Source organism: Thamnophis sirtalis, unplaced genomic scaffold (assembly GCF_051295495.1).
Source record: "Thamnophis sirtalis isolate CommonGarterSnake01/CBP01778 unplaced genomic scaffold, rThaSir2_p1.2 scaffold_14, whole genome shotgun sequence".
NCBI classification, from domain to species: domain Eukaryota; kingdom Metazoa; phylum Chordata; class Lepidosauria; order Squamata; family Natricidae; genus Thamnophis; species Thamnophis sirtalis.
The window spans coordinates 21,873,867-21,897,804 of NW_028261394.1; the positions used below are offsets into that span (position 1 = coordinate 21,873,867).

Sequence of the window (23,938 nt, forward strand, 5' to 3'; positions counted from 1 at the left end):
GCATTTCCCACTAGGCCTTTGACTTCCATTCTGTAGGTTCATTAACATCTTCCCTAACTTGGACTCCTTGGCTTCCATAGTGGGTTCTTGGACCAGCCAAGGCAGGGCTCCTCTAGTGATGGAGCGGCCACAACTCCAGGAGGCCGGGTCTGCTTTGACTTAAGTACTTGATGCTTAAGTTGTGAACCTTGGCACCCCAGATTCAGATGAGGTGTTACCGAATTATATGACATTCAGCAGTTACTAAAACTTACATTGGTCTCACTACAGTAGTAAATTATCCCATATGCAAATGCATCCATTGTAGCAAGGTTCCCATTTCCACTTAGAAAACATCAACCGTCATCTTAGCCCCACTTTAGATTTTCTCTTGATAACAGATTCATTCCAAGTCAGCCCCACAATTCTCTACACAACTTCTACTACTACTACAGCATCTTTTACTCTGGAATAACCCATGCAGGCCTGTCTCTCCATCTGGGTGGCTGACTGCAATGATCCAGCCACAATGCTTCTACGCCAAGGATGTCAAACTTGATTTCATTGAGGGCTGCATTAGTGTTTGACCTGGAGGCCCGGGGTGGCCAACTTGATATCACTAGTGTTGGGGGTACCTGTGGCAGCCTGAGCGCTCTGCCAAAGAAAACAGGCTCCCGAGCTGTGTTTTTGGCTGGGATTGCCTCCTGCAATCCTCTGCCAGCAAAAACGGAGCTCGGGAATGCTGCGTTTTCGCTGGCAGAGCACCAATCCTTCGTTATTTCCAGGACGGCCCTGTGGGCCAGATTTAAGTACACCACAGGCCAGATCTGGCCCCCGGGCCTTGAGTTGGACACCCCTGTTCTACTTAATGTAAATGAACTCTCGACAGCATGAAAAGCCCTCAAAACAGCTGAGGTATATTTTCTGAAACAATTGTTCAAGTAGCTACTGACAAGACCACTTGCATTCACTGCTTCTCTGGAAAGGAGCAGACGAGCAGCCTCTCTTGGGGAGGATTTCCTGCATCTGTGGCCACTGCCACTGATTCCTGTGCTCACCAGAGTAATTCCCCAAAATCAACAAGATGAGTCAATCCCCGTCTTGATGACTCCACAGTGGCCACACCAGCCCACAGTTTTCTCTGCTCTGGGTGGTGCAGAATTGCCCATAACGTTGGCTGTTCCATTCCCCTTGATCTCCTACAGCGTTCCCTGCACCTCAGGACTTGGAGGATTCAATGGTTTCACCAAGGATATCGCAGAAATTCTAGGAAGAACTAAGCTTCAATTTATCCACTGGGAAGATTGAATTTAGAATTTAGAATTTTTAGAATTTTAGAATTTTATTAGTATTTGTAGGCCGCCCTTTTCCCTGAGGGGACTCAGGGCGGCTCACACAAAAACTGGGAAGGGGGAATACAGACATTAAGACAGAAACATGTAGTAAAATAGCAAGCAACATACATTCATCATTCGGGAGGGGTAACTATCCTATCCCCAGGCCTGACGGGTGAGCCAGTTCTTCAAGGCTATGCGGAAGGCTTGGACGGTGGAGAGGGTACGAATCTCCACGGGGAGCTCGTTCCAAAGGGTCGGGGCTACTGCTGAGAAGGCCCTCCTCCTTGTAGTTGCCAGCCGACACTGGCTGGCCGATGGGATACGGAGGAGGCCTAATCTATGAGATCTTATCGGTTGCAGGGATGTAATTGGCAGAAGGCGGTCTCTCAAGTATCCAGATCCACCGCCATGTAGGGCTTTATGGGTGATTAATAGCACCTTGAAGCGCATCCGGAGATCAACAGGTAGCCAGCGCAGCTCGCGGAGGATAGGTGTTATGCGGGTGAATCGGGGTGCACCCGCAATCACTCGCGCGGCTGCATTCTGCACTAGCTGAAGTCGCCGGATGCTCCTCAAGGGCAGCCCCATGTAGAGCACATTGCAGTATTCCAGCCTAGAGGTCACAAGGGCCCGAGTGACTGTTGTGAGAGCCTCCCGATTCAGGTAGGGTCGCAACTGGCGCACCAGGCGAACCTGGGCGAATGCCCCCCTGGTCACAGCCGTTAAGTGGTGGTCAAATGACAGCTGTGGGTCCAGGAGGACTCCCAAGTTGCGAACCCTCTCTGAGGGGTATAAAATTTGACCCCCCAGCCTGAGTGGTGGAATAGTAGCCAAATCTTTGGGAGGAAAACACAACAGCCACTCGGTCTTTTCTGGGTTGAGCACAAGCTTGTTAACCCTCATCCAGTCCATAACGGCCTCAAGGCCCCGGCTCATCACGTCTACCGCTTCATTGAGTTGGCACGGGGCGGACAGATACAATTGAGTATCGTCCGCATATTGATGGTATCTAATCCCGTGCCTGCGGATGATCTCTCCCAGCGGTTTCATGTAGATGTTGAATAGCAGGGGGGATAAGACCGAGCCCTGAGGCACCCCATAATTTAGGGGCCTAGGGGACGATCTCTGCCCCCCCACTAACACCGACTGCGACCTGTCCGAGAGGTAGGAGGAGAACCACCGTAACACGGTGCCTCCCACTCCCACCTCCCGCAGTCGTCGCAGAAGGATACCATGGTCGATGGTATCGAAAGCCGCTGAGAGGTCAAGGAGGACCAGGATGGAGGAACGTCCTTCATCCCTGGCTCTCCAGAGATCATCCATCAATGCGACCAAAGCGGTTTCTGTGCTGTAACCGGGCCTGAAGCCTGACTGGAAGGGGTCTAGATAGTTTGCTTCCTCCAAGGACCGTTGGAGCTGGAAGGCCACCACCTTCTCAACAACCTTCCCCAGGAAGGGAAGGTTGGAGACTGGACGATAGCTATTAAGAACAGCTGGATCCAAGGATGGTTTCTTCAGGAGGGGTCTCACCACCGCCGCTTTCAGTGTGGCGGGGAAGTTCCCCTCCCGAAGGGAGGCGGTTACAACCGCCTGGATCCAGCCTCGTGTCACCTCACTGCAGTTAGTAACCAGCCATGAGGGACACGGATCCAGGACGCAGGTGGAGGTACTTACAGCTCTCATGGCCTTGTCCACATCCCCGGGGGTAACGTCTTGAAACTCAACCCAGAGCTGTTCTACTTGGTCCCCCTGCGCCTCGGCTGGAACTGCGGGGGTGGAGTCCAAGTCCGACCGAAACCGAGCAATTTTGTCCGCTAAGAATTGGGCATACTCTTCAGCTCTGCCCTGCAAGGGTTCCCCCGCCTCCCTTTTGTTCAATAGGGAGCGGGTTATCCTAAACAGGGCTACTGTTCTACTTAATGTAAATGAACTCTCGACAGCATGAAAAGCCCTCAAAACAGCTGAGGTATATTTTCTGAAACAATTGTTCAAGTAGCTACTGACAAGACCACTTGCATTCACTGCTTCTCTGGAAAGGAGCAGACGAGCAGCCTCTCTTGGGGAGGATTTCCTGCATCTGTGGCCACTGCCACTGATTCCTGTGCTCACCAGAGTAATTCCCCAAAATCAACAAGATGAGTCAATCCCCGTCTTGATGACTCCACAGTGGCCACACCAGCCCACAGTTTTCTCTGCTCTGGGTGGTGTGGTGCAGAATTGCCCATAACGTTGGCTGTTCCATTCCCCTTGATCTCCTACAGCGTTCCCTGCACCTCAGGACTTGGAGGATTCAATGGTTTCACCAAGGATATCGCAGAAATTCTAGGAAGAACTAAGCTTCAATTTATCCACTGGGAAGATTGAAGGGCTAAAGAGAGGCTTTCCACAGCAGGAGCTCTGTCCATCCACAGGGGCTGCTGTGCCTTGTAAGCTTTCCACTTTCCCTGGCTAGCCATTCACAAGGGTCACAGTAGTTCACATTCCAATTGCAAAAAGTCCATATTTTCTCAGTCTTTATAACACCATTTTTTAAGACTGACCATGACACACTTACAATATTTTTTCCTATCCAGTCACTAAGCAAGTCACTAAGCAAGCCATTAAGTGAGTTGACCTCTTTCCTTCATGGGAGGGAACAGTATCAGTTGGCTCCCGTCTTCTGGGACCTCACCAGCCCTCCAGGGGTTCTCAGAGGCAACCCAAAGTTTACCTTGGCTTCTTTTTTCCAGTCTCCCTCTGGCCTGAGGGATTTCCGTTAGCTAACTGCCCTTTACCCTCTCCTGGTCCAACCAACACCTGCCACGTCTTCCTTCCACTAGTGGGACAACCATGGAGAGCCAGAGTTCCATTTCCTTCCTAAGAAATCTAAACTACTGTATATACTCAAGTATAAGCCTAGTTTTTCAGCCCACTTTTTGAGCTGAAAAAAGCTGCCTCGGCTTATACTCGAGTCAGTGAAAAATTTGCCCGAAATGGAGGAGAAAAAGGGGCGGGGCCATGCCGCTGGGTGACGCTTGTGAATGGCCCAGCGCCCCTGAGTTTCCCCTCCCTCTGTGTCAGTTTGCCGCGCAGCGTGCACCGCACCATCCCCCCTCCTCACGTTCTAATGTAATGCAGGACTATCTTACGATTCCCCTTCCTCCCCCTCCTGCCGCTCTGCAACGATGTCCCACCTCCTCCTTGTTATGGCAAGCAGCCACATAGCGATGTCCCACCTCCTCTGGTACAGTGATCCAATGATAGGAATCACTGTGCCGTGTGTCATAGGAGGCGGGACATCATCATCACAGCGGGACATCAGCATCATGAGGTGAGTGAAGTATTTCATTGAATACACCGGTATTGTGTGATAATAATTTGTTATGCAGAGCAAATTTTTACAATGGCTACTGTATATTTAATGGGCACAGGCAGGCTGTATATGTTTTCAATGGGCAATGGCATTATTGGTATCTATTTTTATTTTTGAAATTTATCGGTAGCTGCTGCATTTCCCACCCTAGGCTTATACTCGAGTCAATAACTTTTCCAGTTTTTTGTGGTAAAATTAGGTGCCTCGGCTTATATTCGGGTCGGCCTATACTCGAGTATATACGGTATGAGTTGCAACTTTCCGCCTTTTCACCCTTCTAAGCTTTTTACCCCTTTCCCTTTCACCTTTCTCTTCATAACGGTCTGACAGCCTCTTTGCATGTCTGGCATACACCAAAATTTCCTTTTAGTTTCTCCTTGGTTTGAACATTCCTTGCCTCAGCTCATTCTGTGCATCAGCCTTTTGGCCAATCCCTGGAGTTTCTGATTGCTGTCTCGGATCATCCTCTTCTTGGACATTTGTATATCTATCCTTTTTCTTTTCAGTATGGAGCTAGCCCTGTGTGTCTCACACTAAGCTCCCACCTAAAACACGACAGTTGCTCCTTTAGTATTTCATGCCCCATTTTTCTTTTTTCTCTTTCAGTGTTTTAAACCACTGGATCTGACATTTCTTCAACAGAGTTGATCAAAATCCGTTGTTCTGAAATAACATTCAAGACTGTTCCTTCTTTCTTTGTTACCATTAGCTAGAGGACTTTTTCCTAATATTTATAGCAATAGCAATAGCAGTTAGACTTATATACCGCTTCATAGGGCTTTCAGCCCTCTCTAAGCGGTTTATAGAGTCAGCATATTGCCCCCAACAACAATCCAGGTTCTCATTTTACCCACCTCGGAAGGATGGAAGGCTGAGTCAACCTTGAGCCGGTGAGATTTGAACAGCCGAACTGAAGTCAACTGAAGTAGCCTGCAGTGCTGCATTTAACCACTGCGCCACCTCGGCTCTTGAAATACTTTCAATCAACTTGGCTCTTGGTAAGGAGTAGGAGTAGGGCGGGCACCTTATTCCATTTCCCACCTTCTGACACATGAAAATGTTGGCAAGAGAGGATGGAAATGGGCTAGACTTCTCTCTTGGCAGAGTTAGATTCCCAGGTGACGTCGCAGCAACTGAAATCGCCCATGACCACGCCTGCAATGCTGCTGGGTCTTCCCCATCGCCTTGTTCAAAGCCTGGGGTTCAAGGGGGACTAGGGAGCCTCCTACAAGATGGACAGGCCAAAGCCTGAACATTTTGCAATTTAGCCACAACAAAATCAAGCCTTTCTCTCTGATTAACAGAACACAATACTTTATTTGGTCAAGGTTGATTTGTCTCCAGTGCTAAGTTCTGTGTACATGCAAAATGACAAAGTAATAATAATAACAATGTAATTATATTCATAACAATGATACTAATAAGAGAAGAAAGTGGGACAAATGAGAAGGATAATAGTAATACAGACATACCATGTAGGTAAATATACTTAGACATAAGTCAGTACTGTGGAAATTAGGTGTTCAACAAGACAACGAGAGAAAAGAAGATTATGTAACTGACTAACTGTCAGTTACAATACAGATGAGAAGCTCCAGATGGATTTGTGGTCAACTACCTGGGACAAAGATATCGTCTCAACTCAGTTGGAAGGCCAGAGATTTTTACAGCAATGTACTAAAGGCTGGACATCCCCCACCTCCAGGATCCAGAGAAAGGGAGCAAGAAGGACAGACCAGACAGCAAGATACTCAAGGACCATTGGAGGTGGCCCAAGTTCGGAACCCTCTGGTGGAGTTAGAAGGATCCAAGGAGCAAAGACAAACCCGAGCGGTTACCAGACGTAAGGAACAAGAACTAAAGAAGCAACAAGCTCAGCAACAAGGTCAGACAATGGTTCAAGAAGCGATAGATACTAGCTCAGAAGTGGTGGGAGGAGCCAGGCCGAAAACCAAACTATAGGATTTCCAGGTGGCTCTTAAAAAGCTTCAGGGAGCTAAAGATGATAATTAAATTCTTAACTTGGAATGTCAATGGCTTAAATTCACCACAGAAAAGGGAAAAAACCCATTATTTGAAACAATTCAAGAATGATGTAATTTGCCTACAAGAAACACATATTAGAACAAATGGCCAGAAATATTTGATGAATGCAAGACTTGGACAACATTTTGTAGCCTCCGGCTCAGAGAAGAAAAATGGTATAGTTATATACCTAAGAAAGGATATGAAAGCTGAAGTAATTGAAGCAGACTCTCAAGGAAGATATATTGCAATAGAATTATTATTAGAAAGGAAAAAGATACTTTTAATGGGAGTATATGCCCCTAATCAACAACAAGAGAAATTTCACAAGATGCTCCATACCAAGTTAACACAAGATCCTGCATCCTGCATCCTGCATACTAATGGGTGATTGGAATGGAGTCTTGGATACCAAGAAGGATAAGAAGGGTCTTCTATAAAATCTCCAAACACGAGCCAAATTATTTAAGTCTTTCTTCGATATGATGGACGATTTGGAGCTAAGAGATGTCTGGCAAGAAAGGAATGTTAAAGAACAGGACTTTACATTTTTTTCTGATAGACATCAATCTTTCTCTAGGATTGACTTTATACTAACTACAAATGATTTGCTTTCTAAGGTAAAGAAGACGAAGATATGTTCCAGAGCCTTAACAGATCATAACCCGGTTTGGATAGAATTGGAATATGGGAAGGAATCTAAAAGGTGTTGGAGGTTAAACAAAAATTTATTTAGATATGAGAAAAATGTCAATGAATGTAAAAAATTGTTGAGAGAATATTTTGTTTTTAATATGAACAAGGGTACATCTATGGAAATGGTTTGGGATACAAGCAAATCGTATATGAGAGGAGTCCTAATAAATTTAAATAAGTTACATAGACGTAGACAGGGGGGAAAAAGAAAGGAACTAGAGGAAGAGATTAAGAAGAAAGAGCAGGAGTTAATATCAAACCCAGGAGACAAGAAGATAAAAGAGGCAATTACCCTCTTACGAGCACAATTTAATATGCTGATGTCAGATCAGGTGGCTACTAATTTGTTATATGCTAAACATAATACTTTTTGCAATGCAAATAAACCAGGTAGATGGTTAGCATATATGACCAGGAAGAAACAAAAATCTCGTAACATACAAAAAATATATTATAAAGGTAAAGAAGTTTATCAACAGGATATGATCCAAAAGGCCTTCCTTGAATTTTTTACAGAATTGTACACGGGTGATAAAATACAAGGCTTAGATATAGATAGATACTTGGACAAAGAAAAAATACCTATAGTTAAGGATGAGCAAAGGGAGAGATTGAATCAACCAATAACTTTGGGGCAAATCCTCCAGGTAATTAAACAGTTAAAGGCTGGGAAAGCACCGGGCACAGATGGCTTGACAGCGGTTTACTATAAAAATTTACAATTAGAAATGGTAGAACCTCTTAAGGAATTATTTAACAGAATCCAAATGGAAGGGAAGGTACCTCCATCTTGGAGAACAGCTTTTATATCCTTGATACCCAAAGAAGATCAAGATCTTAGTCAGCCAAAAAATTATAGGCCTATATCATTACTTAATACAGATTATAATTTTTTTGCCAAAATACTAGCGAATAGGTTGATGTTGGTTACTCAGCAACTGATTCACAATGATCAAACTGGTTTTATACAAGGGAGACAAATGAGAAGTAATGTAAGACAAATTGTTAATATATTGGAGTATTTGGGAAATAATAACCAAGTCCCCGCAGCACTTATATTTCTAGACGCAGAGAAAGCATTTGATCGAGTGAATTGGCAATTTTTAATGAAAACAATGCAAAAGACGCAAATTGGAGAGTATTTTCTACAATCAATCAATGCAATATATCAGGAACAAACAGCACAAATTATAGTCTTGGATGGCTTGCATGTATCCAAATTTACAACCTAAATACTGGAGATGTGATTGTGTTGATGCTACATATTACCATATATGATGGACTTGCAAAAAGGTTAAAGCATTTTGGATTAAAATATGGTGGATTATGCAAAATATTTTTAAAAAGAGGATAAAGTTTACCCCTCAGTTATTCTTGTTAGGTATAACTACTGATTGTACTGTTATAGAGACTAGTTTGATTTTGAACCTAACAAGGGCAGCAAGACTGTTGGTGGCGCAATACTGGAAGAAGGAAGATTTGCCTACTATTCAAGAATGGACATTAAAAGTAACAAACAGCAGAGATGGCTAAAATATCAGCATATCTCAAGGATCACTCAGACGAGAAATATAAACTGGAGTGGAGAAGATGGATTGATTATATTCAAAATAAATATGGGACTAAGAAACTCCAGATAGCCTATGATTGAAGAAGCAAGGAATGACATAATTTGTTTAGAGTTAGCTTAACAAAAGAGGAGTTAAAGTACAAGTGAGGATGATGCTAAAGTTTTTTTAGTTTACTTTAGAATATGATTGTTAAAGATTTATACCCTGTATTTGCTCTGGGAAGTCAGGGGGGGGGAGGTTGGAGGGGAGATGGGTTCAGGTGGGGAGGGTGGGGGAGGGGAGGTAAATATTTGTAAAAGCTTTTTAAATTTTCAATTAAAAAAAGAGAAAAGAAGGTTATGGAAAATCCCAAATAGCCCTGGATGAAATCCTATCCTCTTAGGACAGAAGGACAAGATCAACACTGTAAAACCATCGGAAATTCTGCATAGATGACCAATGTGCTGTACTTACTCTGTCTGATTTTGAGGCCTTGGGCTTCCTCTGGGTTGAAGAGATGGCAGGCTGGCTAAGGGAATGGTTTCAAGCTTGGTTCTCTGCTTTGAGTTGGAAAATAGTCCTGTCCCTGAAATGCAAATGTCTCTGCTGTCTCCCGATATAGCCTGCACCTGGGGGTCCATAAGCTCTGCCTCCTGACTTGCCACCACTGCTAACTCTTCTTGACCAAGACGCAGAAGAAGCCAGTGAAGAAGTCCTGAGAGGAGGAGGAGGAGAAGGAGGAAGAGAAAGATGTGTCTGGGCCAGATGGCTGTGGTGCTGCTTCTCCTTCAGCACAGTAAGTGGCCTTTGTCATCTGGCTCTACATTTTGAGGGCCTGTTCTAGCGACACACTTGTGTCATCCAGAGTGACCTACAATTACAAAAGCCTGTCTGGACAACCCCCATTGCCCAAAGAGTCTGGGATGCCCAGTTTCATTTGTCAGAGCCGCTCAGTTCTCCCTTCCAGCTGAGCACAAATCAAAAACCCAGAGCTGCACTTCAGGCCGAGGCGGGATTCTACTGGTTCAAACCGATTCGCCACCCGCACCTGGGTCTATGGCATCCCATTTAGGCCTTTTGTTCGCCAAAAGCACATGCGCAGAATGCACACGGATGCTCACATTTGAGAACCAGTAGGGAAGATAAGTATCTACCACCCCTGACTTCAGGGTGAGACCTTATATCCAGGACCCAAATCTACTTTTGGGGTGGAGGTCTGGATTTCTCTCCCCCTCTCATTTCTACAGCTGTCCAAAATGTTTCTGCCTGACCTGCTCCGAAATGAGGTTTAATACACATTAATTACTGCTGATGAGTTTGATCACAGCAGCATAACACCCAAGCAAAAAAACATTGCAGGTCTTCCATAGGGTGCTAGGAAGGACTCTCACCTGTCAAGCCAACCGTCACCTAGGAAGCCTTGCCTTGGGAAGTGGCTCGGTTGCCATGGGACCCCTCAGAGATCACCAGAGAGACGCTCTCCTGGCTGCCCCAAGCATCGGCAGGAGCAAAGACGAACCAGGGCTTAGTGGGTCAAAGGGACAAATCTGGCTTTATCCAAATAACCAGCAGCCCCAGCATTTCGCTTTTCGGGCCCACCTGCTTCCTTCCACCCCCAAAACATCCTGGCTGCACAGCACAGGGCCCAACTTGCACGTATCTGCAGGTATCTGCAATGCAGCAGGTGGGGAAAAGCTCTTCCCCCAGTGCCCTACAATGGGTGGACAGATGAACAATTTTGTGTACTCACAAGCAAATCCCATGCAGGTCATAACCAAGGTGCTTCAAATCACCCCTGCACTTGTGTACTAGAAAAGTGATGTTTGTATCTTTGCTGGTTTGTGTATCTTTGTCCCCCTTTACCTCTTCTCCCGTCTGCTGCTTTCCTGTGCCTGGGAAAGGAGGACCCACTATCTGTACATCAAAAGCTTGGTGCAGAGAGGAAAAGCCAAAGGGAATTATGAGGGGAAATTTTCTGAAATATTAGGGACCAGAAAGGCTGTTTCTTAGTATCTTGTTTATTAATTTAGTTATTTTAATCAGCACTTCACTGAGGCTATGCAAAATTTTTAATACCACGCTAGAAGCCAGTGGCATGTTTCAGTGCTAATGTAAGTGATTAAAACATAAAGTTGGTACTAACTACAACAGTACTACAAAATGTGGTGACTGTGCTACTGTGCAATTGTGGAAGACACCGTGTGCCCATTTGGCCAAAGGGACAGAAGGACATGGCAAAATATCTCCCCCCCACATGTCCGCATGGAAAAAGTAGGAAGTCAACCAGGAACTGTTGGCCTAACACTCTTCCTTGCCTTTTCTCCACCTCGCCTGCAGCCTTGCTGGGAACTGTTGACTAAACCTGACTCTAGGTTCTGGCTCAGTTTACCTTTTCCAATAAGCAACCAAGTCGGAAGATAATTTAAAAGAAATTATTAAAGTACTCTGATAAAGTGGGCTCTCCCTATGAAAAGGGGAGCCAGGAAAAATGGATTGCATTGACTTTTACAGATAGCACCACAAAGGACTTCAAAGCAAAGTTGATTACTTTAGAAATAGTCCCCTATCCAATTACATCACAAGAGTTACAACATCCAATAATATGTGAGAAAAGCCATAGAAAAGAGCATTGCATTTTGAGTAAAAGAAGTAAGAGAAACATTTGGAAAGGAAAAACATAAAAATGGACTTGGGTCTGGCACCTTCTCAGAGCTTCCCAAGGTTGGGCTTGAGTATTTTCTTTGTTCCCTGAGTTGTGAGAACAGTGGAAAAGGAAACTGAGATCTGCAGGGTACCCAATGCTCTCCTGCCACTCATGGTTTCTGAAAGAGAGGCTTTTACTTAAAGGTGAAGGCTTCTGGCAGACTATTAAGAAAACATTTGAAAAAACAAATTTAAAATACAAGAAAACCCTTGATTGTTAGCCAGTGCAACAGTACTACAAAAGCCATGTTTCAAGTATTACAAAGTCCATCCTGTGCGGCCCTCAGGATGCTACCTTTTTATTGCTGGAAATGTAGGGCCTGGAGGTCTTTCTGCAGGTGCCCACCCAGCCACCCACTGACTCTGAACAAAAAGGGCTTCCGGGGCAGAGCAGGAGATCCAGCTGCTGGCAAGGGGGGAGCTCTTAGAGACAGGGGGGGGGGGCAGACTGGGCCTTCGTGGCCTTTGTGGCACCGCAACCGACGTGGCAGCTTCTTGCTTTCTGCACAGCCTCCGCGTGCCAGGAGCTCACCTGTTTCGCGGACTACATCCAGCGACTGGAATGCACATGGGGAAGTGGCCTCAGCCCAGCTCACAGGGCCCAGTACAACCTCACCGCACAGTGGTAGGTATGAGGATGAGGCCCTGTGCCCCCCCCCAGCCCCCCAGGCCCTCCTGTCCATCCAAAGTGCAGGAGCCTCAGCTGCAGCCATTTCCCAGCCGGGCTCTGTTAGCCTGGACAGTCGTCCTGCAAGGCCAAATCCATGCCAGGGATCGGGGGGGGGGGGCAGCTCTCCTGTTACAAGGGATCCTCCTTGAAGGGCAGGTTGGGGGGTTGCAATCCAGAGCTTCAGCCTTCTACCTGCAGAGCTGGAGGAAGCCCAGAACGCCTCTTGGGGAGGGGGGGATCGGGCATTTCGCTCCCCTCCTGCAAGCCCTCCACGGTCCCTGGGAAGCAGCCTCTTTGTTGGACTCTCCCAAGAGTTTCATTTTCCCCAGGAACTGTGGAGATGGTGGGAGCTGCTCCTTCAACCTCACTGCCAGCAACGCCACCCACGCGCGCTATGCCTGCTTCTCCGAGCAGAAGCTCTGCTTTGCCACCAACACTTTTCAGGTCAGCATCGCCACAACTCCTGCGGAGGAACCTTTGCGGCTGCCCCGAGATTGCAACAGGAAGTTCCTGTTCCAGAATCACAGTGAGTGCAACCTGTGCTAGAACTCCCGGGCAGGTGCGAGAGATTCAGCAGCCGGGCGCAGCTGGACAAAGAGGCCCCAAGGGCCGCCCATGGGACATCACCCGGTGCTGCTTTTCTTGTGATCCTTTTTCCTCCGTGACCCCTCCCTCCCCAGAGCCTCAGGGAGCCTCCAGCTGCTCCTTGCCCGGGATCTGCTTTCCCGGAGCAGGCGGGAGGGCTGCAACACAGGCCTTGCTTGCTATCTTTATGGGCCTTGCAGTGAAGAAACTGAGCGCAGTGAAGGTGCTCTGATGTTCAAGGCCACAGTGTTTGTACACAACACACGCAAAGACAAGGCTGCAAAGAGCAAGACGGGGCCAGAAAACAGGCTTTTCTTTAATGCCTCTAAAAGCCATTTCAGCAACTGCCCAAGCAAACGTGGTCTCTGGCTACTGCAGAAGAAAGCAAACCAAGGACTCAGGCGGGGGTTTGGAGAGGGAGTTAAAGCGAGGGTTGCCCCTTCGGCCCTCTGGGCCACCTTCATTCTCTCCTCCTTGGGAGGGTGGGTGGGGGAATGCCCCCTGTCGTGGGGTGCCCCAGTGTGGCTTCTTCCCTTCCCAGTTAAGCCATATCCGCCAATCCACCTGGCCGCAGCTGCCTCGTCTGCCGGCTACACCCTTTCTTGGGAGACCAAGTACCTGGACCCTGAGTACCACTTACTGAGCGACAACCTGCAGTATGAGTTGCGGTACAAGGAAAAAGTCCAGCCCTGGCAGGTGAGGAGGCAGAGTGGGAAGGGAAGGGAAGTGGGCGACTAAGTCTCCCACTTTTTAAAAATGCAAATGATGCTTGTTTAACAAAGTTAGCCTGTCTCTTCTCCAAGGCTGGGAGAAGAGCTTTGGACTTCCTATGAAAAGCAGCATTTTTAAAAACCAGGTTTCCTCCAACTTCCCTGGCACTTCCCTGGCATGATGCCAAAGGAAAGGCCACCTCCTTGGCCGCCCCAGTGAGAACAATCTCCCAATGGAACATAAGTTGCCTTCAGTTTTCGTGGGAGAAGTTGTGCCTTCATTACGGGAGGTTTTCAAGAAGAGACTGGACTGCCCTTTGTCAGAAACAGTGGAGGCAGGGTCTCCTGCTTGGATGGGGGGGGGGGGGTTGGACTGGATGACCTACAGGGTCTCTTCCAATTCTGTTAATCTGTAAGGGATCAAGGCCCTGTAGCTATTCCTCCAAACATAGCCGAGTGGGACTGAGATTCGAGAACAAGGCTGAGTCTTTCTGCTGCCCCCAGCAAGCCATCATCTCATGGCAGCTCAGGAAGGGCGGGGGGAGCTGCTTTGAAAAAAATCTCAAGAAATAACCGCTGAGGCCCAATCAAAGTCAGGGGTGCCTAGAACATCCCATGGGGCAATTTTTGGCATGACTGGACATCCTCCCCACCCCCGTCCCTCAGAGACTGTTTTCTGAGGACAATTTGAGCTTTTCTCTGGCAATCATGGTCAGCTTAATCCCACAACTCCTGGAGGTTCTTTCTGGGGACTCGGAAAAGTGCCCCCAGGAGTTCTCTCCTCCTTTTCCTCCATGCAGGGGCAGAGCCAGAAATCCCCCCTGCAGAACCTACACAGTTTACAGCTTCTGCCCCAGGAGTTGGAGCAGGACACCGAGTATGAGTTCCAGGTGCGCTCAAGGCCGGCCTCTCCTTACCAGGGAACGTGGAGTGACTGGAGCCCCCTTGCCTCCTTCAAGACCACACACAAGGGTAAGCCCCCCTGCCCTGCCTTCTGCACCTTCCCCTTCACAGCCAGGATGCTGGGGGTGGGGGTGGGGGAAGGCAGTCCAGGCACGTCCTCCTGACCTCAGGCCCCTCTTTGGGCTTTTCCGTGCGCAAGGGCAGCCTGGCTTCTCCTGGGTCACCCAGTTACCTTCTCAGTGCAGAGAAGCCAGTTTCTGGAGAGTGAAAGATCTGCCCCACACCTGCATCCTGACCGCCAACCTGGCTTCTGGAGCCTTCCTCAGCAGCAGGCTCTCTGCACCAGCTGTTCAAGATTGGGAGACCAAAGTTACTCTTTCCCTTCCCTCCTTTAGCTTCGGAGCCTGGCGCAGTCCAATGGCTGGAGGTGTTCTTACTGGTGCTCAGCTCCATTGTTGCCCTCATGGCCTTCCTGGGGTGCCACCAGAGGTGAGTGACATTGCCGGGGAAGCCAGAAGCAGGAGATGCCTTGCCCAGCCCATGCAGCTTTTCCACATCTCCTTCCACTGCAGGGATCCCCCCCCCCATGTCTTTTTTTCATCTTGGACTCAATATTCAACCCATGGTGAGCTGCATGAGCTGGGGCTGGTGTGCTTTGCTCCTGGGTGAGCATCTCAAGAGGCCAACGGCAAAGGCCGGGGACCAGAGACTCATCAAGAATATCCCAGCGTGCAGATGAGCTCTTTGCCTCATGATGGCCTGGGGGTCACGACCGTCCCTCCTTCCAGGAAGACCAGCCACTGGGCGGGTCAAAGACCCCAGTTTAAGACCCCTCCTGGGTTCAGGGACTTGAGAAACTAAAGTTGCTGAATGACTCAGGGACAGGACTCTTGCTCAGCACTCGGCCTTTAGCAGGTGGGACAACATCTGCTGATTGACTGCCTTTTCCCCTCACAGGTTGTGGAAGAAGATGGACTGTTTCACCCCCAGCCCAGCCCCCTTCTTCCAGCCCCTCAATGGAGACTTCAAGGTAAGAGCCGCTCCTTGCCAGTTACTAACCAAAGTAATTTGTGGGAGGGGAGGGCTGCAGTTGCAAGCAATGTTCCCTCCAAGCTGCGTGGCTGTGTCGTTCAAACGCTATACTTTTCCGCATACACTGAAAAAAAATTAAAGGGAACATTGGTTGCAAGGGGTGTCTGAGCCACCTAGCAGGGGCTCCCTGTGGCCAGGAGGGCAGCCTGTGGACAGCTCACCTGGAAGCTCAAGAGTTGGTGAGGAAGCAGCACAGATTAGTTTCTGCACCCCCCCCTTCCTCCACCAGCCTATTGTGGCAGCTGCCCTACTCTGCCACAGTAAGGTTTCCTCCATCACCCTCCTGTGGGCAGAGGAAAGCCCAAGCAGGCAACCCTCTTGGCTGAAGGAGGGAAGCTATTTCCTGCCCAAGCAAACAGCTGAATCCCAGCAAAAGGCACACTCAAATCTCATCCCTCCCCTGCATCAGGCATTGCAGTCGCCACCAGCCCCCAATTGCCTCTGCAGAGGCTCCTCTGTCCCACATCAGCAAAGGGAACACACAGGTGGCCCTTGCAAGTAGCGGAGAGGCCTCTGCCCTCTGTCTTGGGGCCGGTACATGGAGTCCATAGCAGAAGCTCAGGTCTTGCCGAGCTCTGAGCAGCAACCTCCCCTGGTCTGGCCAGAGTCCCCGGATGCTCTTGAGAACGGAGGGATATAGGGGTGAGTTGGGGTGGGGGAGGATGGCTCAGGCCCAGGAAAGGTTTGGGGAATTTTAGGCTGTTCCTGGATCCCTTTAATACCATGGCTGCCAGAGGAACCTTCAGCGGCCTTCCAAGGTTCTTCTTCTCAAGGGCTCCAGCTGGGCCTGAGACAGACGGTTCCACCACAAATGCGCGCACAACAAAAGTGCGCCTGACTAAACCGCGGTGTCTAAAGCGTGGTGACAAAACCGCGTGACGAATGAGCGACGAATTAGCCCTAAAGCGCGCTGACAAGAGCGCGCCGACAGAAGTGCGCTGTAACGTAACCCTAAACCTAACCCTAAACCTAACCCTAACCCTAAACCTAAACCTAACCCTAACCCTAACCCTAACCCTAAACCTAACCCTAAACCTAACCCTAAACCTAACCGTAAATCTTACCTTAAATTAAATCGCGCTTCTGTCGGCGCGCTGTTGTCGGCGCGCTTTTGACATCACGGTTTTAGTGCCGCGGTGTTGTCGGCGCGCTTATGACGTTCGCGCTTTTGTCGGGTCACGGAGACAGACAAGATCCCACCTTTCACAGCTCTGCCCCACCACCCCATAACCTCCCATCTCATGGGGCTGGGGGTCAATGACTATTTCAATGAAATAGTGGAATCAAATCGTTAAAGAAAGGATGCCAAAGGAGACACAAAATAACATGTGAATAACAACAATAAAAATATTTAATTTAATAATTACATTAAATTGAATTGTTGAATTAGCCCACAGCAAGTTGTTCCATGGTTGACTATGGTGAGTCATCCTATCCGCACATTGGGAGGGGCGGAGGAGAATAGCCAAAGTCCATGGACAACATTTGGACTAAGGCAGAGATGGGTTGCTACTGGGTCGCATTGGTTCGGGTGAAGCCGTAGTGGAAATTGGGACGGAGTTGCCAAACTGGTAGGGACGGCAGGCTGGCCACGCCCCTGAACCAGTTGCCCAGTCGCCCATGCCGTTGCCAGCATGTTTTTTAGTCATTTTATAATGTTCTGCATGTGCGCAGAACAATTTACAGGAAACTGCGCATGTGCAAACAACGTGTGGTGCGTGAACAATGGAAGCGAACCGGCAGTAGCGCCAGCAGCAACCCACCCCTGGACTAAAGCCTTCCAGTGGACGGGCTCTGAGGCTGAGCTAGTGTTTCCCCACTCCTCCTTAGCTTCATATTCTTGCATAGTGAAGTGTGAACCTGCCACCCACAACTGCCCTCGCTCAGCGCAGGAGTCCAAATTCAAGAATCCCCAATCGACGGTTCTCTCTAGTGGGACCCATACAAAGAAGGGGAGTCCACATCAACCCACCATCAAACCTCCCACCATTAGGAAGCTGTTTTTCCCCTAAAGTGTGATCAGAATTTTGCTTTTTGAGATTCATTTCTAACAGGATTTAGCCCCGAGTGGGTCACAGAAACCGTCCTCCTTCTGTAGGATGACAATTGCCAGAAGAGAAGGAGGGATCCTGCGGCTTTTGGAGCTTTCAAGAGCCAAGGGTTCCGTTGACCAGGCTACTAAGCTCAGAGCAGGCAGAAGGGTTTGCGGGAGTCCCATTCTGGGATGGCTGATTTAGAGAGGATGCTGGAGGATTTGTGGTTTGAGTTTCACAGGATTCCACCTTGTTTCCTACCCTGTTCCATATCTCCACAAACACCCTGGTCCTCTGTGGATTGAGAGGAGGGTCCTCAATATGCTGCTAACCTTCAGCTCAGATGTTTAGCATAGCTCCAAGAGAGGCTGGCACGATGGCAGAGTAGACGAGAACGAAGGAACTGATCGTTCGAATACAATAAAGTTACTTTGGCAGCTGGTTTGTGCCCAGGGCAATATTCTCTGGAGCAACTAACTGCCCAGATAGCACCTCCTTCCTCTAGAGGTCAAACTGCATGTATTTCTCTTCTTCTCTCCACAGAAATGGGTGGGCACTCCTTGCTCTAGAACCACCCTCGATGCCTTTGAGTGGGGCATAGTTGTCTCAGAGTTGTTTGCCATTGGACCCAAGCGCCTCCTCCTGAGCTGTGCCGAGGGAGACCGGAATGATGGCCGGAATGGGCAGCCTCCAGTGTCCGCTCCGCTCCTACCAGAACACTTGCAGGCCTTTGCCAAGGGTTGCAATGCCACCTGGGAGCAGGGCTATGGCCCCCTCTCCATTGGCACCATCATGGTGGCGGAGGATTTTGCAACCCATTGCTCCCAGTGCAGCAGCGCCCACCCGTGCTGGGCCCTGGAGGAGGAGCTGCAGGAGCAGATGGAAACCAGCGAGAAGGATGCCTATCGCGGCCTGCAGTTCGACAGCAGCAGCAGCAGCCTTGGTCTGGGCTCCGGCTGTTTGCTACTGGGGAACGAGATGCCCCTGCAGGACTCCTTTCCCTCTGGGCCAGCCTCCTGGACAAGCCACCCCCTCTTTGGCTCTCCCCCAGGGGCCCCGGGGGAATTCTTTGGTCTTCTGCCTGCCCCCTTGCTCCTTGGCCCCTGCCTCTCTGCCCCAGCCCCCGAGGAAGGCCTCTCCTGCCAGAGGCCGCCCTCTCCCGACTGGGAGGGGGAAAGCGACCCCGTCAACAGCCTGGATCTGGACACCATGGACAGTGGCTTCGCAGACTGTGAGTGCAGGAGCCCTGGCGATGGGGAGCTGGCAGAAATGCCCTCAGGTTGCAGTTGCCACTCTGAGCCCAGCCCTGTTGTGGGGGAACCTGAAAAAGAAGAGTTTCTCCTGCCAAGATACGTCAAGCAGTGGATTTAGTCCCATGGCACTGGGCAGGGGTTGAGGGGAGTGGCTCAGTCCAAGAGGATCCCACACACCTCTGCCAGCCCCTGCAGGATTTTTCTGCCCTAGAGGCTGGTGATGATGCCTCCCCTCCTTTGCCCCAAGCTTTCCTTTTGGGAAGACGTGGCGCTCTCCAGGCAATGTGGGAACGGAGGGCTTGGGGCATCAAAGGCAAATGGGAGGGTGAGTGGAGCTAAGCTCCAAGGATCCCAGCCTGCACCCGGGGCTGAACTGGGCCAGTCCTGCCTTGGTTCCTCTTCCCACCTTTAGGCCAAGCTGCAGTCAGGGTGGCCTTTTGCTTCTGCCAAATTTTTAGTCGATAGAGATGTTTAAAGAGGAAGACTGACCTACAAGGATTAGGGATCCCTCCCCGTGTGAATGTCTTGGATTGAGGCTTGTGCTGTGGGCTCCAGATTCCCTTCCTGCCCAGACTGAAACTCTCTCAGACTACTCAGATGGACATCAACCGTCCACTGACTACAAATAAAAGCTTCAGGAATTTTTGTCCTTGGTCCCTGGTGGTCTTCAGCCTCACAGAAGTGATCTGTTTAGCCAAAGGCTGGGGTGGGGGGAGGTCGCAATGCATTGCGCGATTGTCATTTGGCCACGCCATTGTAACACACACACCTCTGTCTTTGTCATGCAAAGATTTGGTCATTTAGTGTCACATGCTGGGATGCATCATTCAACAAGAACATCTCGGGTTCTTTTAAAGTAAAAGGCCGTGTTCTTCTCAACTCAGCAGAATGTTAGGAAGGAAGGACATGAAAGGCTTTGGACCACCCTGAGGATACTAGATTGAAGGTGACCAAGGTTGGTGGGGAGGCAAAGGACAGCTGAGTTTGCAAATGGGCAGATCAAACCAAGGGCTGAAGAAGAGATGATCCAGAAACACACAAACGGACACACCTCATCTCAATGGAGCCCAGTAGCCAGTCCTTAGACTAGACAACTAATCTAAGAATTCCTGCAACCGTTCTTCATGTTTTACCCTCCTCTAACCATCTTTGTTGCTCTTCTCTGTCCTCTTTCCAGAATCTAAACATCTTTTTATATGAATGATGCAGGATGAAAGAGCAGCAGGAAAACTGAGTCTTGCTGTGACTCAGTTAAGTTCTGAGTTCTTCGCTGCTACATGCAAAAATTATTTTCTATGCTTCCTTTTTTTTATCTGATTACCGTACTTCCTTTTTTAAAAAAATGCAATGATCTCACCTAGATAAACATCCTGTAACAGTGTGAGAAAGATAAACTGCCTTATCTTTATTCAGTTTGCCCGCTGCACACTGGAGGCCGTCAACAATTCTTGGTACATAACAAACATAGCTTGTAAGGAAAAAAGTCAGTTTCTTCCTAAGTGATCAGGAAACCAGTGATATTTGGACATTTCTCTGCCGGGGCAGATTCTTATATCTGGTGCCATCCAATACCATCTTGATACCTCATTCCAATTTTGTATTCCAGCCCCCAAACTCTTCCCCAGCACCTGATCACTGCTCCTTCAGCTGCTGCTGCTAAATGTTAAGCTGCCCTGTGATAAGGCCACCCTCACCTGTGACTTGATCACGGTTTAGTAGTGTTGTCCTGTGCCTGCTCCATTTTTTTCTCCCTCCCTCACCCTGCCCAGAGAGGCCACCTCAACATGCACTCCCTTCCCCAGCTGCTTTGCTCCACAGTGCAGCTCCTCTAAAATGTGCTAACTGTAAGTTAACAAGCTCAGCTCTGTGGCCTTCCTTTAATTCGAACCCAGGGCCGCTGCTGCCTGACACTGAGAAGGCCCTAATCATTAGTTTCACATTTGAAACTTTTGCCTGCTTCCTAAGTGACTTGCTAGGCAAAGAGCAGGTGCTTGTTTTCACTGTCAGGAATTTTCTCCTTAGTTCTAGGTGACTTCTCTCCTTGGTTCCTTCTTGTCCTGTCCTCAAGTGCTTTGGGGAACAGGTCGACCTCCAGTTCTTTGTGGCAGCCCCTCAAATGTTGGGAGATTGTCACCAAATGTTGGGAGATTTTCAAACACACACACCGGTCCTTCATCAGACTAGACATTCCCGGTTCCTTCAACGGTTTGTTATAAAGTTTAGCCTCCTGCCCCCAAATCATCTTGGTTGCTCTTTTCTGCAATCTTTCCAGAGTCTTTGCATCTTTTTTATATTGGGGTGACCAAAAATGGATGCAGTAGTCCAAGTGTGTTTTGTATTGCCCATTGTACAGGTAGTCCTCAGCATATATCCACAACTGAGCCAAAAGGTTTTGTTGCTAAGTAAGACAGTTAAGTGAATTTTGTCACAAAATTTGATGACTTTTCTTGCCACAGTTGTCAAGTGAATCACTGCAGGTTTTTTTTTTAAATTGAACAAAAACACAAAAAAAGAATCATCCTTCATTACATCTTGTAGAAAGCGTGTCGATTGGTTACAGATAACTTTGTGCATTTCTTCCACAGTCATTACTTATAGTTCATATTAGATTGTACACTTTAAGTCAAAAATCTTTGTATATCTTACTATCAATGTGCCACAATTCTCATTTGACTACAATTATTTGAACATGCTTTTACCTCAAATCATTCATACTTAAAGACACAACCATATAATGGCATTCATTAGCTATTTCAAAAAAATCCTCCAATAACATTACACCTTTATAGCATCTTTTAAGTAAAAGCCAATAGATAACATTTTTAAACATTCCTCCCTCCCCTCCCCCAACTCACTGTTTAGAATTTATGTCCAAGTTACTTTTGCCAATACCATAGCATGTATATATTGTTAAACAATGTCCATTGACCTTTCCTTGTTGTTATTATAATTGGCTAAAATAATTTACTATTTATGCCCCATCTCCTCTCATCAGAGCCTCCCCCCAAAAAACTTTACACCTTTATAACAAGATCTAAATGAAAATTTAATAAAATTTATAGGTCTTTTTCCCAAGTCACAATTTGCAATTTATATCCAAATTTCTTTTACTAGATTGCCAATACATGTATATATCATTACGCTGTATCCATTATCATTTCATTATTATTATACTTAATTGTTAGCAAATAAACATTTGATAACAATCTAAAACAATCTAAGAGTTACAAAATTCCTACTTATTAATCACCAAAATCAACTAATTTTTTATTATCAACTTTCATTGTCAACCTGTATCTTTCCAGTAACAAAACAGTCTTATCTCTCTTGCCAATTGTGATGTCAGTCTTCTTTTTATCTCTATAAGGTTTTTATAGACTTCACACTTTGTTGCTTGAAGGATCTTTCAGTAATCTTGTTGCCCACCAGCTGCTACTAAAATTAGCTTGTCTTTGGTTGTCAATCTTGCTTCTGAAAAAAAATCTCTTCTTAAGTCCATCATCATTACTATTTTTTTCTTCTTCTGTGTCTTCTAATCTGGGGTAGAGCTCCAATTCGTCCAATTCCCTTTTCCATATTCTCTTCTTTTCACTTTCACCTACATTTGCTCCATTAATAAATTCATCTATTGTCTTATCTTTATCTTCTATATCTTCATTCTCCCCCTTAAATTTTTGGGGCTCCAACCCCATCATCTTTTGCTGTGAGGAAGACTAGTCTTTCCAACTTCTTCTCAATTCTCCCATATCCTTCCAATAGATTTTGGATTCCAGCCAAGATATTTTGGAATTTTAAGGTTTCCTCATCTGAATATTGATCCATGTTTCCAAAACAGAAGAAAGAAAGAAAAAAAGAAAAAAACTAATAGCCACTGCCACTCTAGCCTTCCAGGCCTCTTTTATTTTTTTATTTTAGATTGACTTGAACACAAGTTCTTTTATACTCTTCAAAGGAGAAGGGTTCTGTTTCCCTCCTTTCTTTCCTCTGCCAAAATAGTTCAGAGGCACCTGTGAAAACAATTCGTGCCCTTGGCTCTTTATCAGTTTCGGTAAACAAGTTGCAAACCCTTCAGCTACAAAGTCAGTGAAGTCAAAGAATGAAAGAAAAGAGATATGCTGTTTCAAAAACCCCAGCCTCTGACCTCCAAGTGGCAGTGTGCTACTTTTCACTTTCTAATATTTATCTCTGGCTTATAGGAAACCAAGTTCTTTAGATTTCTTTTAGTGAGATTTAATAACAAGTAATAGGAAGAATTGTTAAAATAAGAAGGAAGGCTTTAATTCAGAAGTCAAAAAATAAAGCAACAAAAAGCAGAAGAAAAAGAATCAATCCGTTCACGTTAAGAGAAATGAGAAACATTGCGAGCACTTCAATCCACAAAGAATAGTTACAAAGAAAAAAAAACTTTCCACAGCAATCCAATTAGGGTTAGTTTTGCCACTCAGTTCTTTTGCTTAAGGATCTAATTTGGCTTTAAAGAAAAATTTCTTTGGGCAGTCTTTAGCAAAATAGAAAAAATACCTCACCAGATAGACTCACTTTCTCTTTTCACTTCCTTATTTTATTTATTAAATTTATTTATTTATTAAATTTTGTATGCCGCCCACTCTCAACAGAGACTTCCTTCCTTCCGGAGCATCCCGATTTCATCAGCCTGGGGGCTCCCTGTTTACCGCCGGCTTGAAGCGCTTTCCTTGAGTCAATCAGGGACTTTGCGATGTCCCTGAGACCAGCAAGGCTTTGTCTTCCTGATCACCGTCTCTATGGGACGGTTTAGGTCTCAGTGTCAATGGCGGTCTCGGAGTATCGAGACCGCACGTTGTGACATCGCGATGTGGCTCTTCCTTCCTCTTGAATCACTGCAGTTTTTAAGTGAGTAACACCCTTGCTTAGTGAATCTGGCTTTCCCACTTATTTTGCTTTTCAGAAGGTCACAAAAGGGGATCATGTGATCCCAGGACATGGCAACCATCATAAATAGAAGTCAGTTGCCAAGTGTCCAAATTTTGATTATGTGACCATGCAGATGCTGCAATGGTTGTAAGTGTGA

General features: G+C 47.2%; 1 protein-coding gene across 1 annotated transcript; it reads left to right on the top strand.

The window, feature by feature from the left end:
• Nucleotides 1-9,689: 9,689 nt before the first annotated feature.
• IL21R (interleukin 21 receptor) lies at nucleotides 9,690-20,501 on the top strand. Its single transcript, XM_014062714.2, has 8 exons — nucleotides 9,690-9,735; nucleotides 12,153-12,267; nucleotides 12,642-12,838; nucleotides 13,439-13,593; nucleotides 14,408-14,579; nucleotides 14,906-14,999; nucleotides 15,468-15,540; nucleotides 18,179-20,501. Exons 1-8 carry the CDS (start codon nucleotides 9,690-9,692, stop codon nucleotides 19,004-19,006), a joined length of 1,680 nt encoding a protein of 559 aa, XP_013918189.2. The 3' UTR covers nucleotides 19,007-20,501.
• Nucleotides 20,502-23,938: the final 3,437 nt, after the last annotated feature.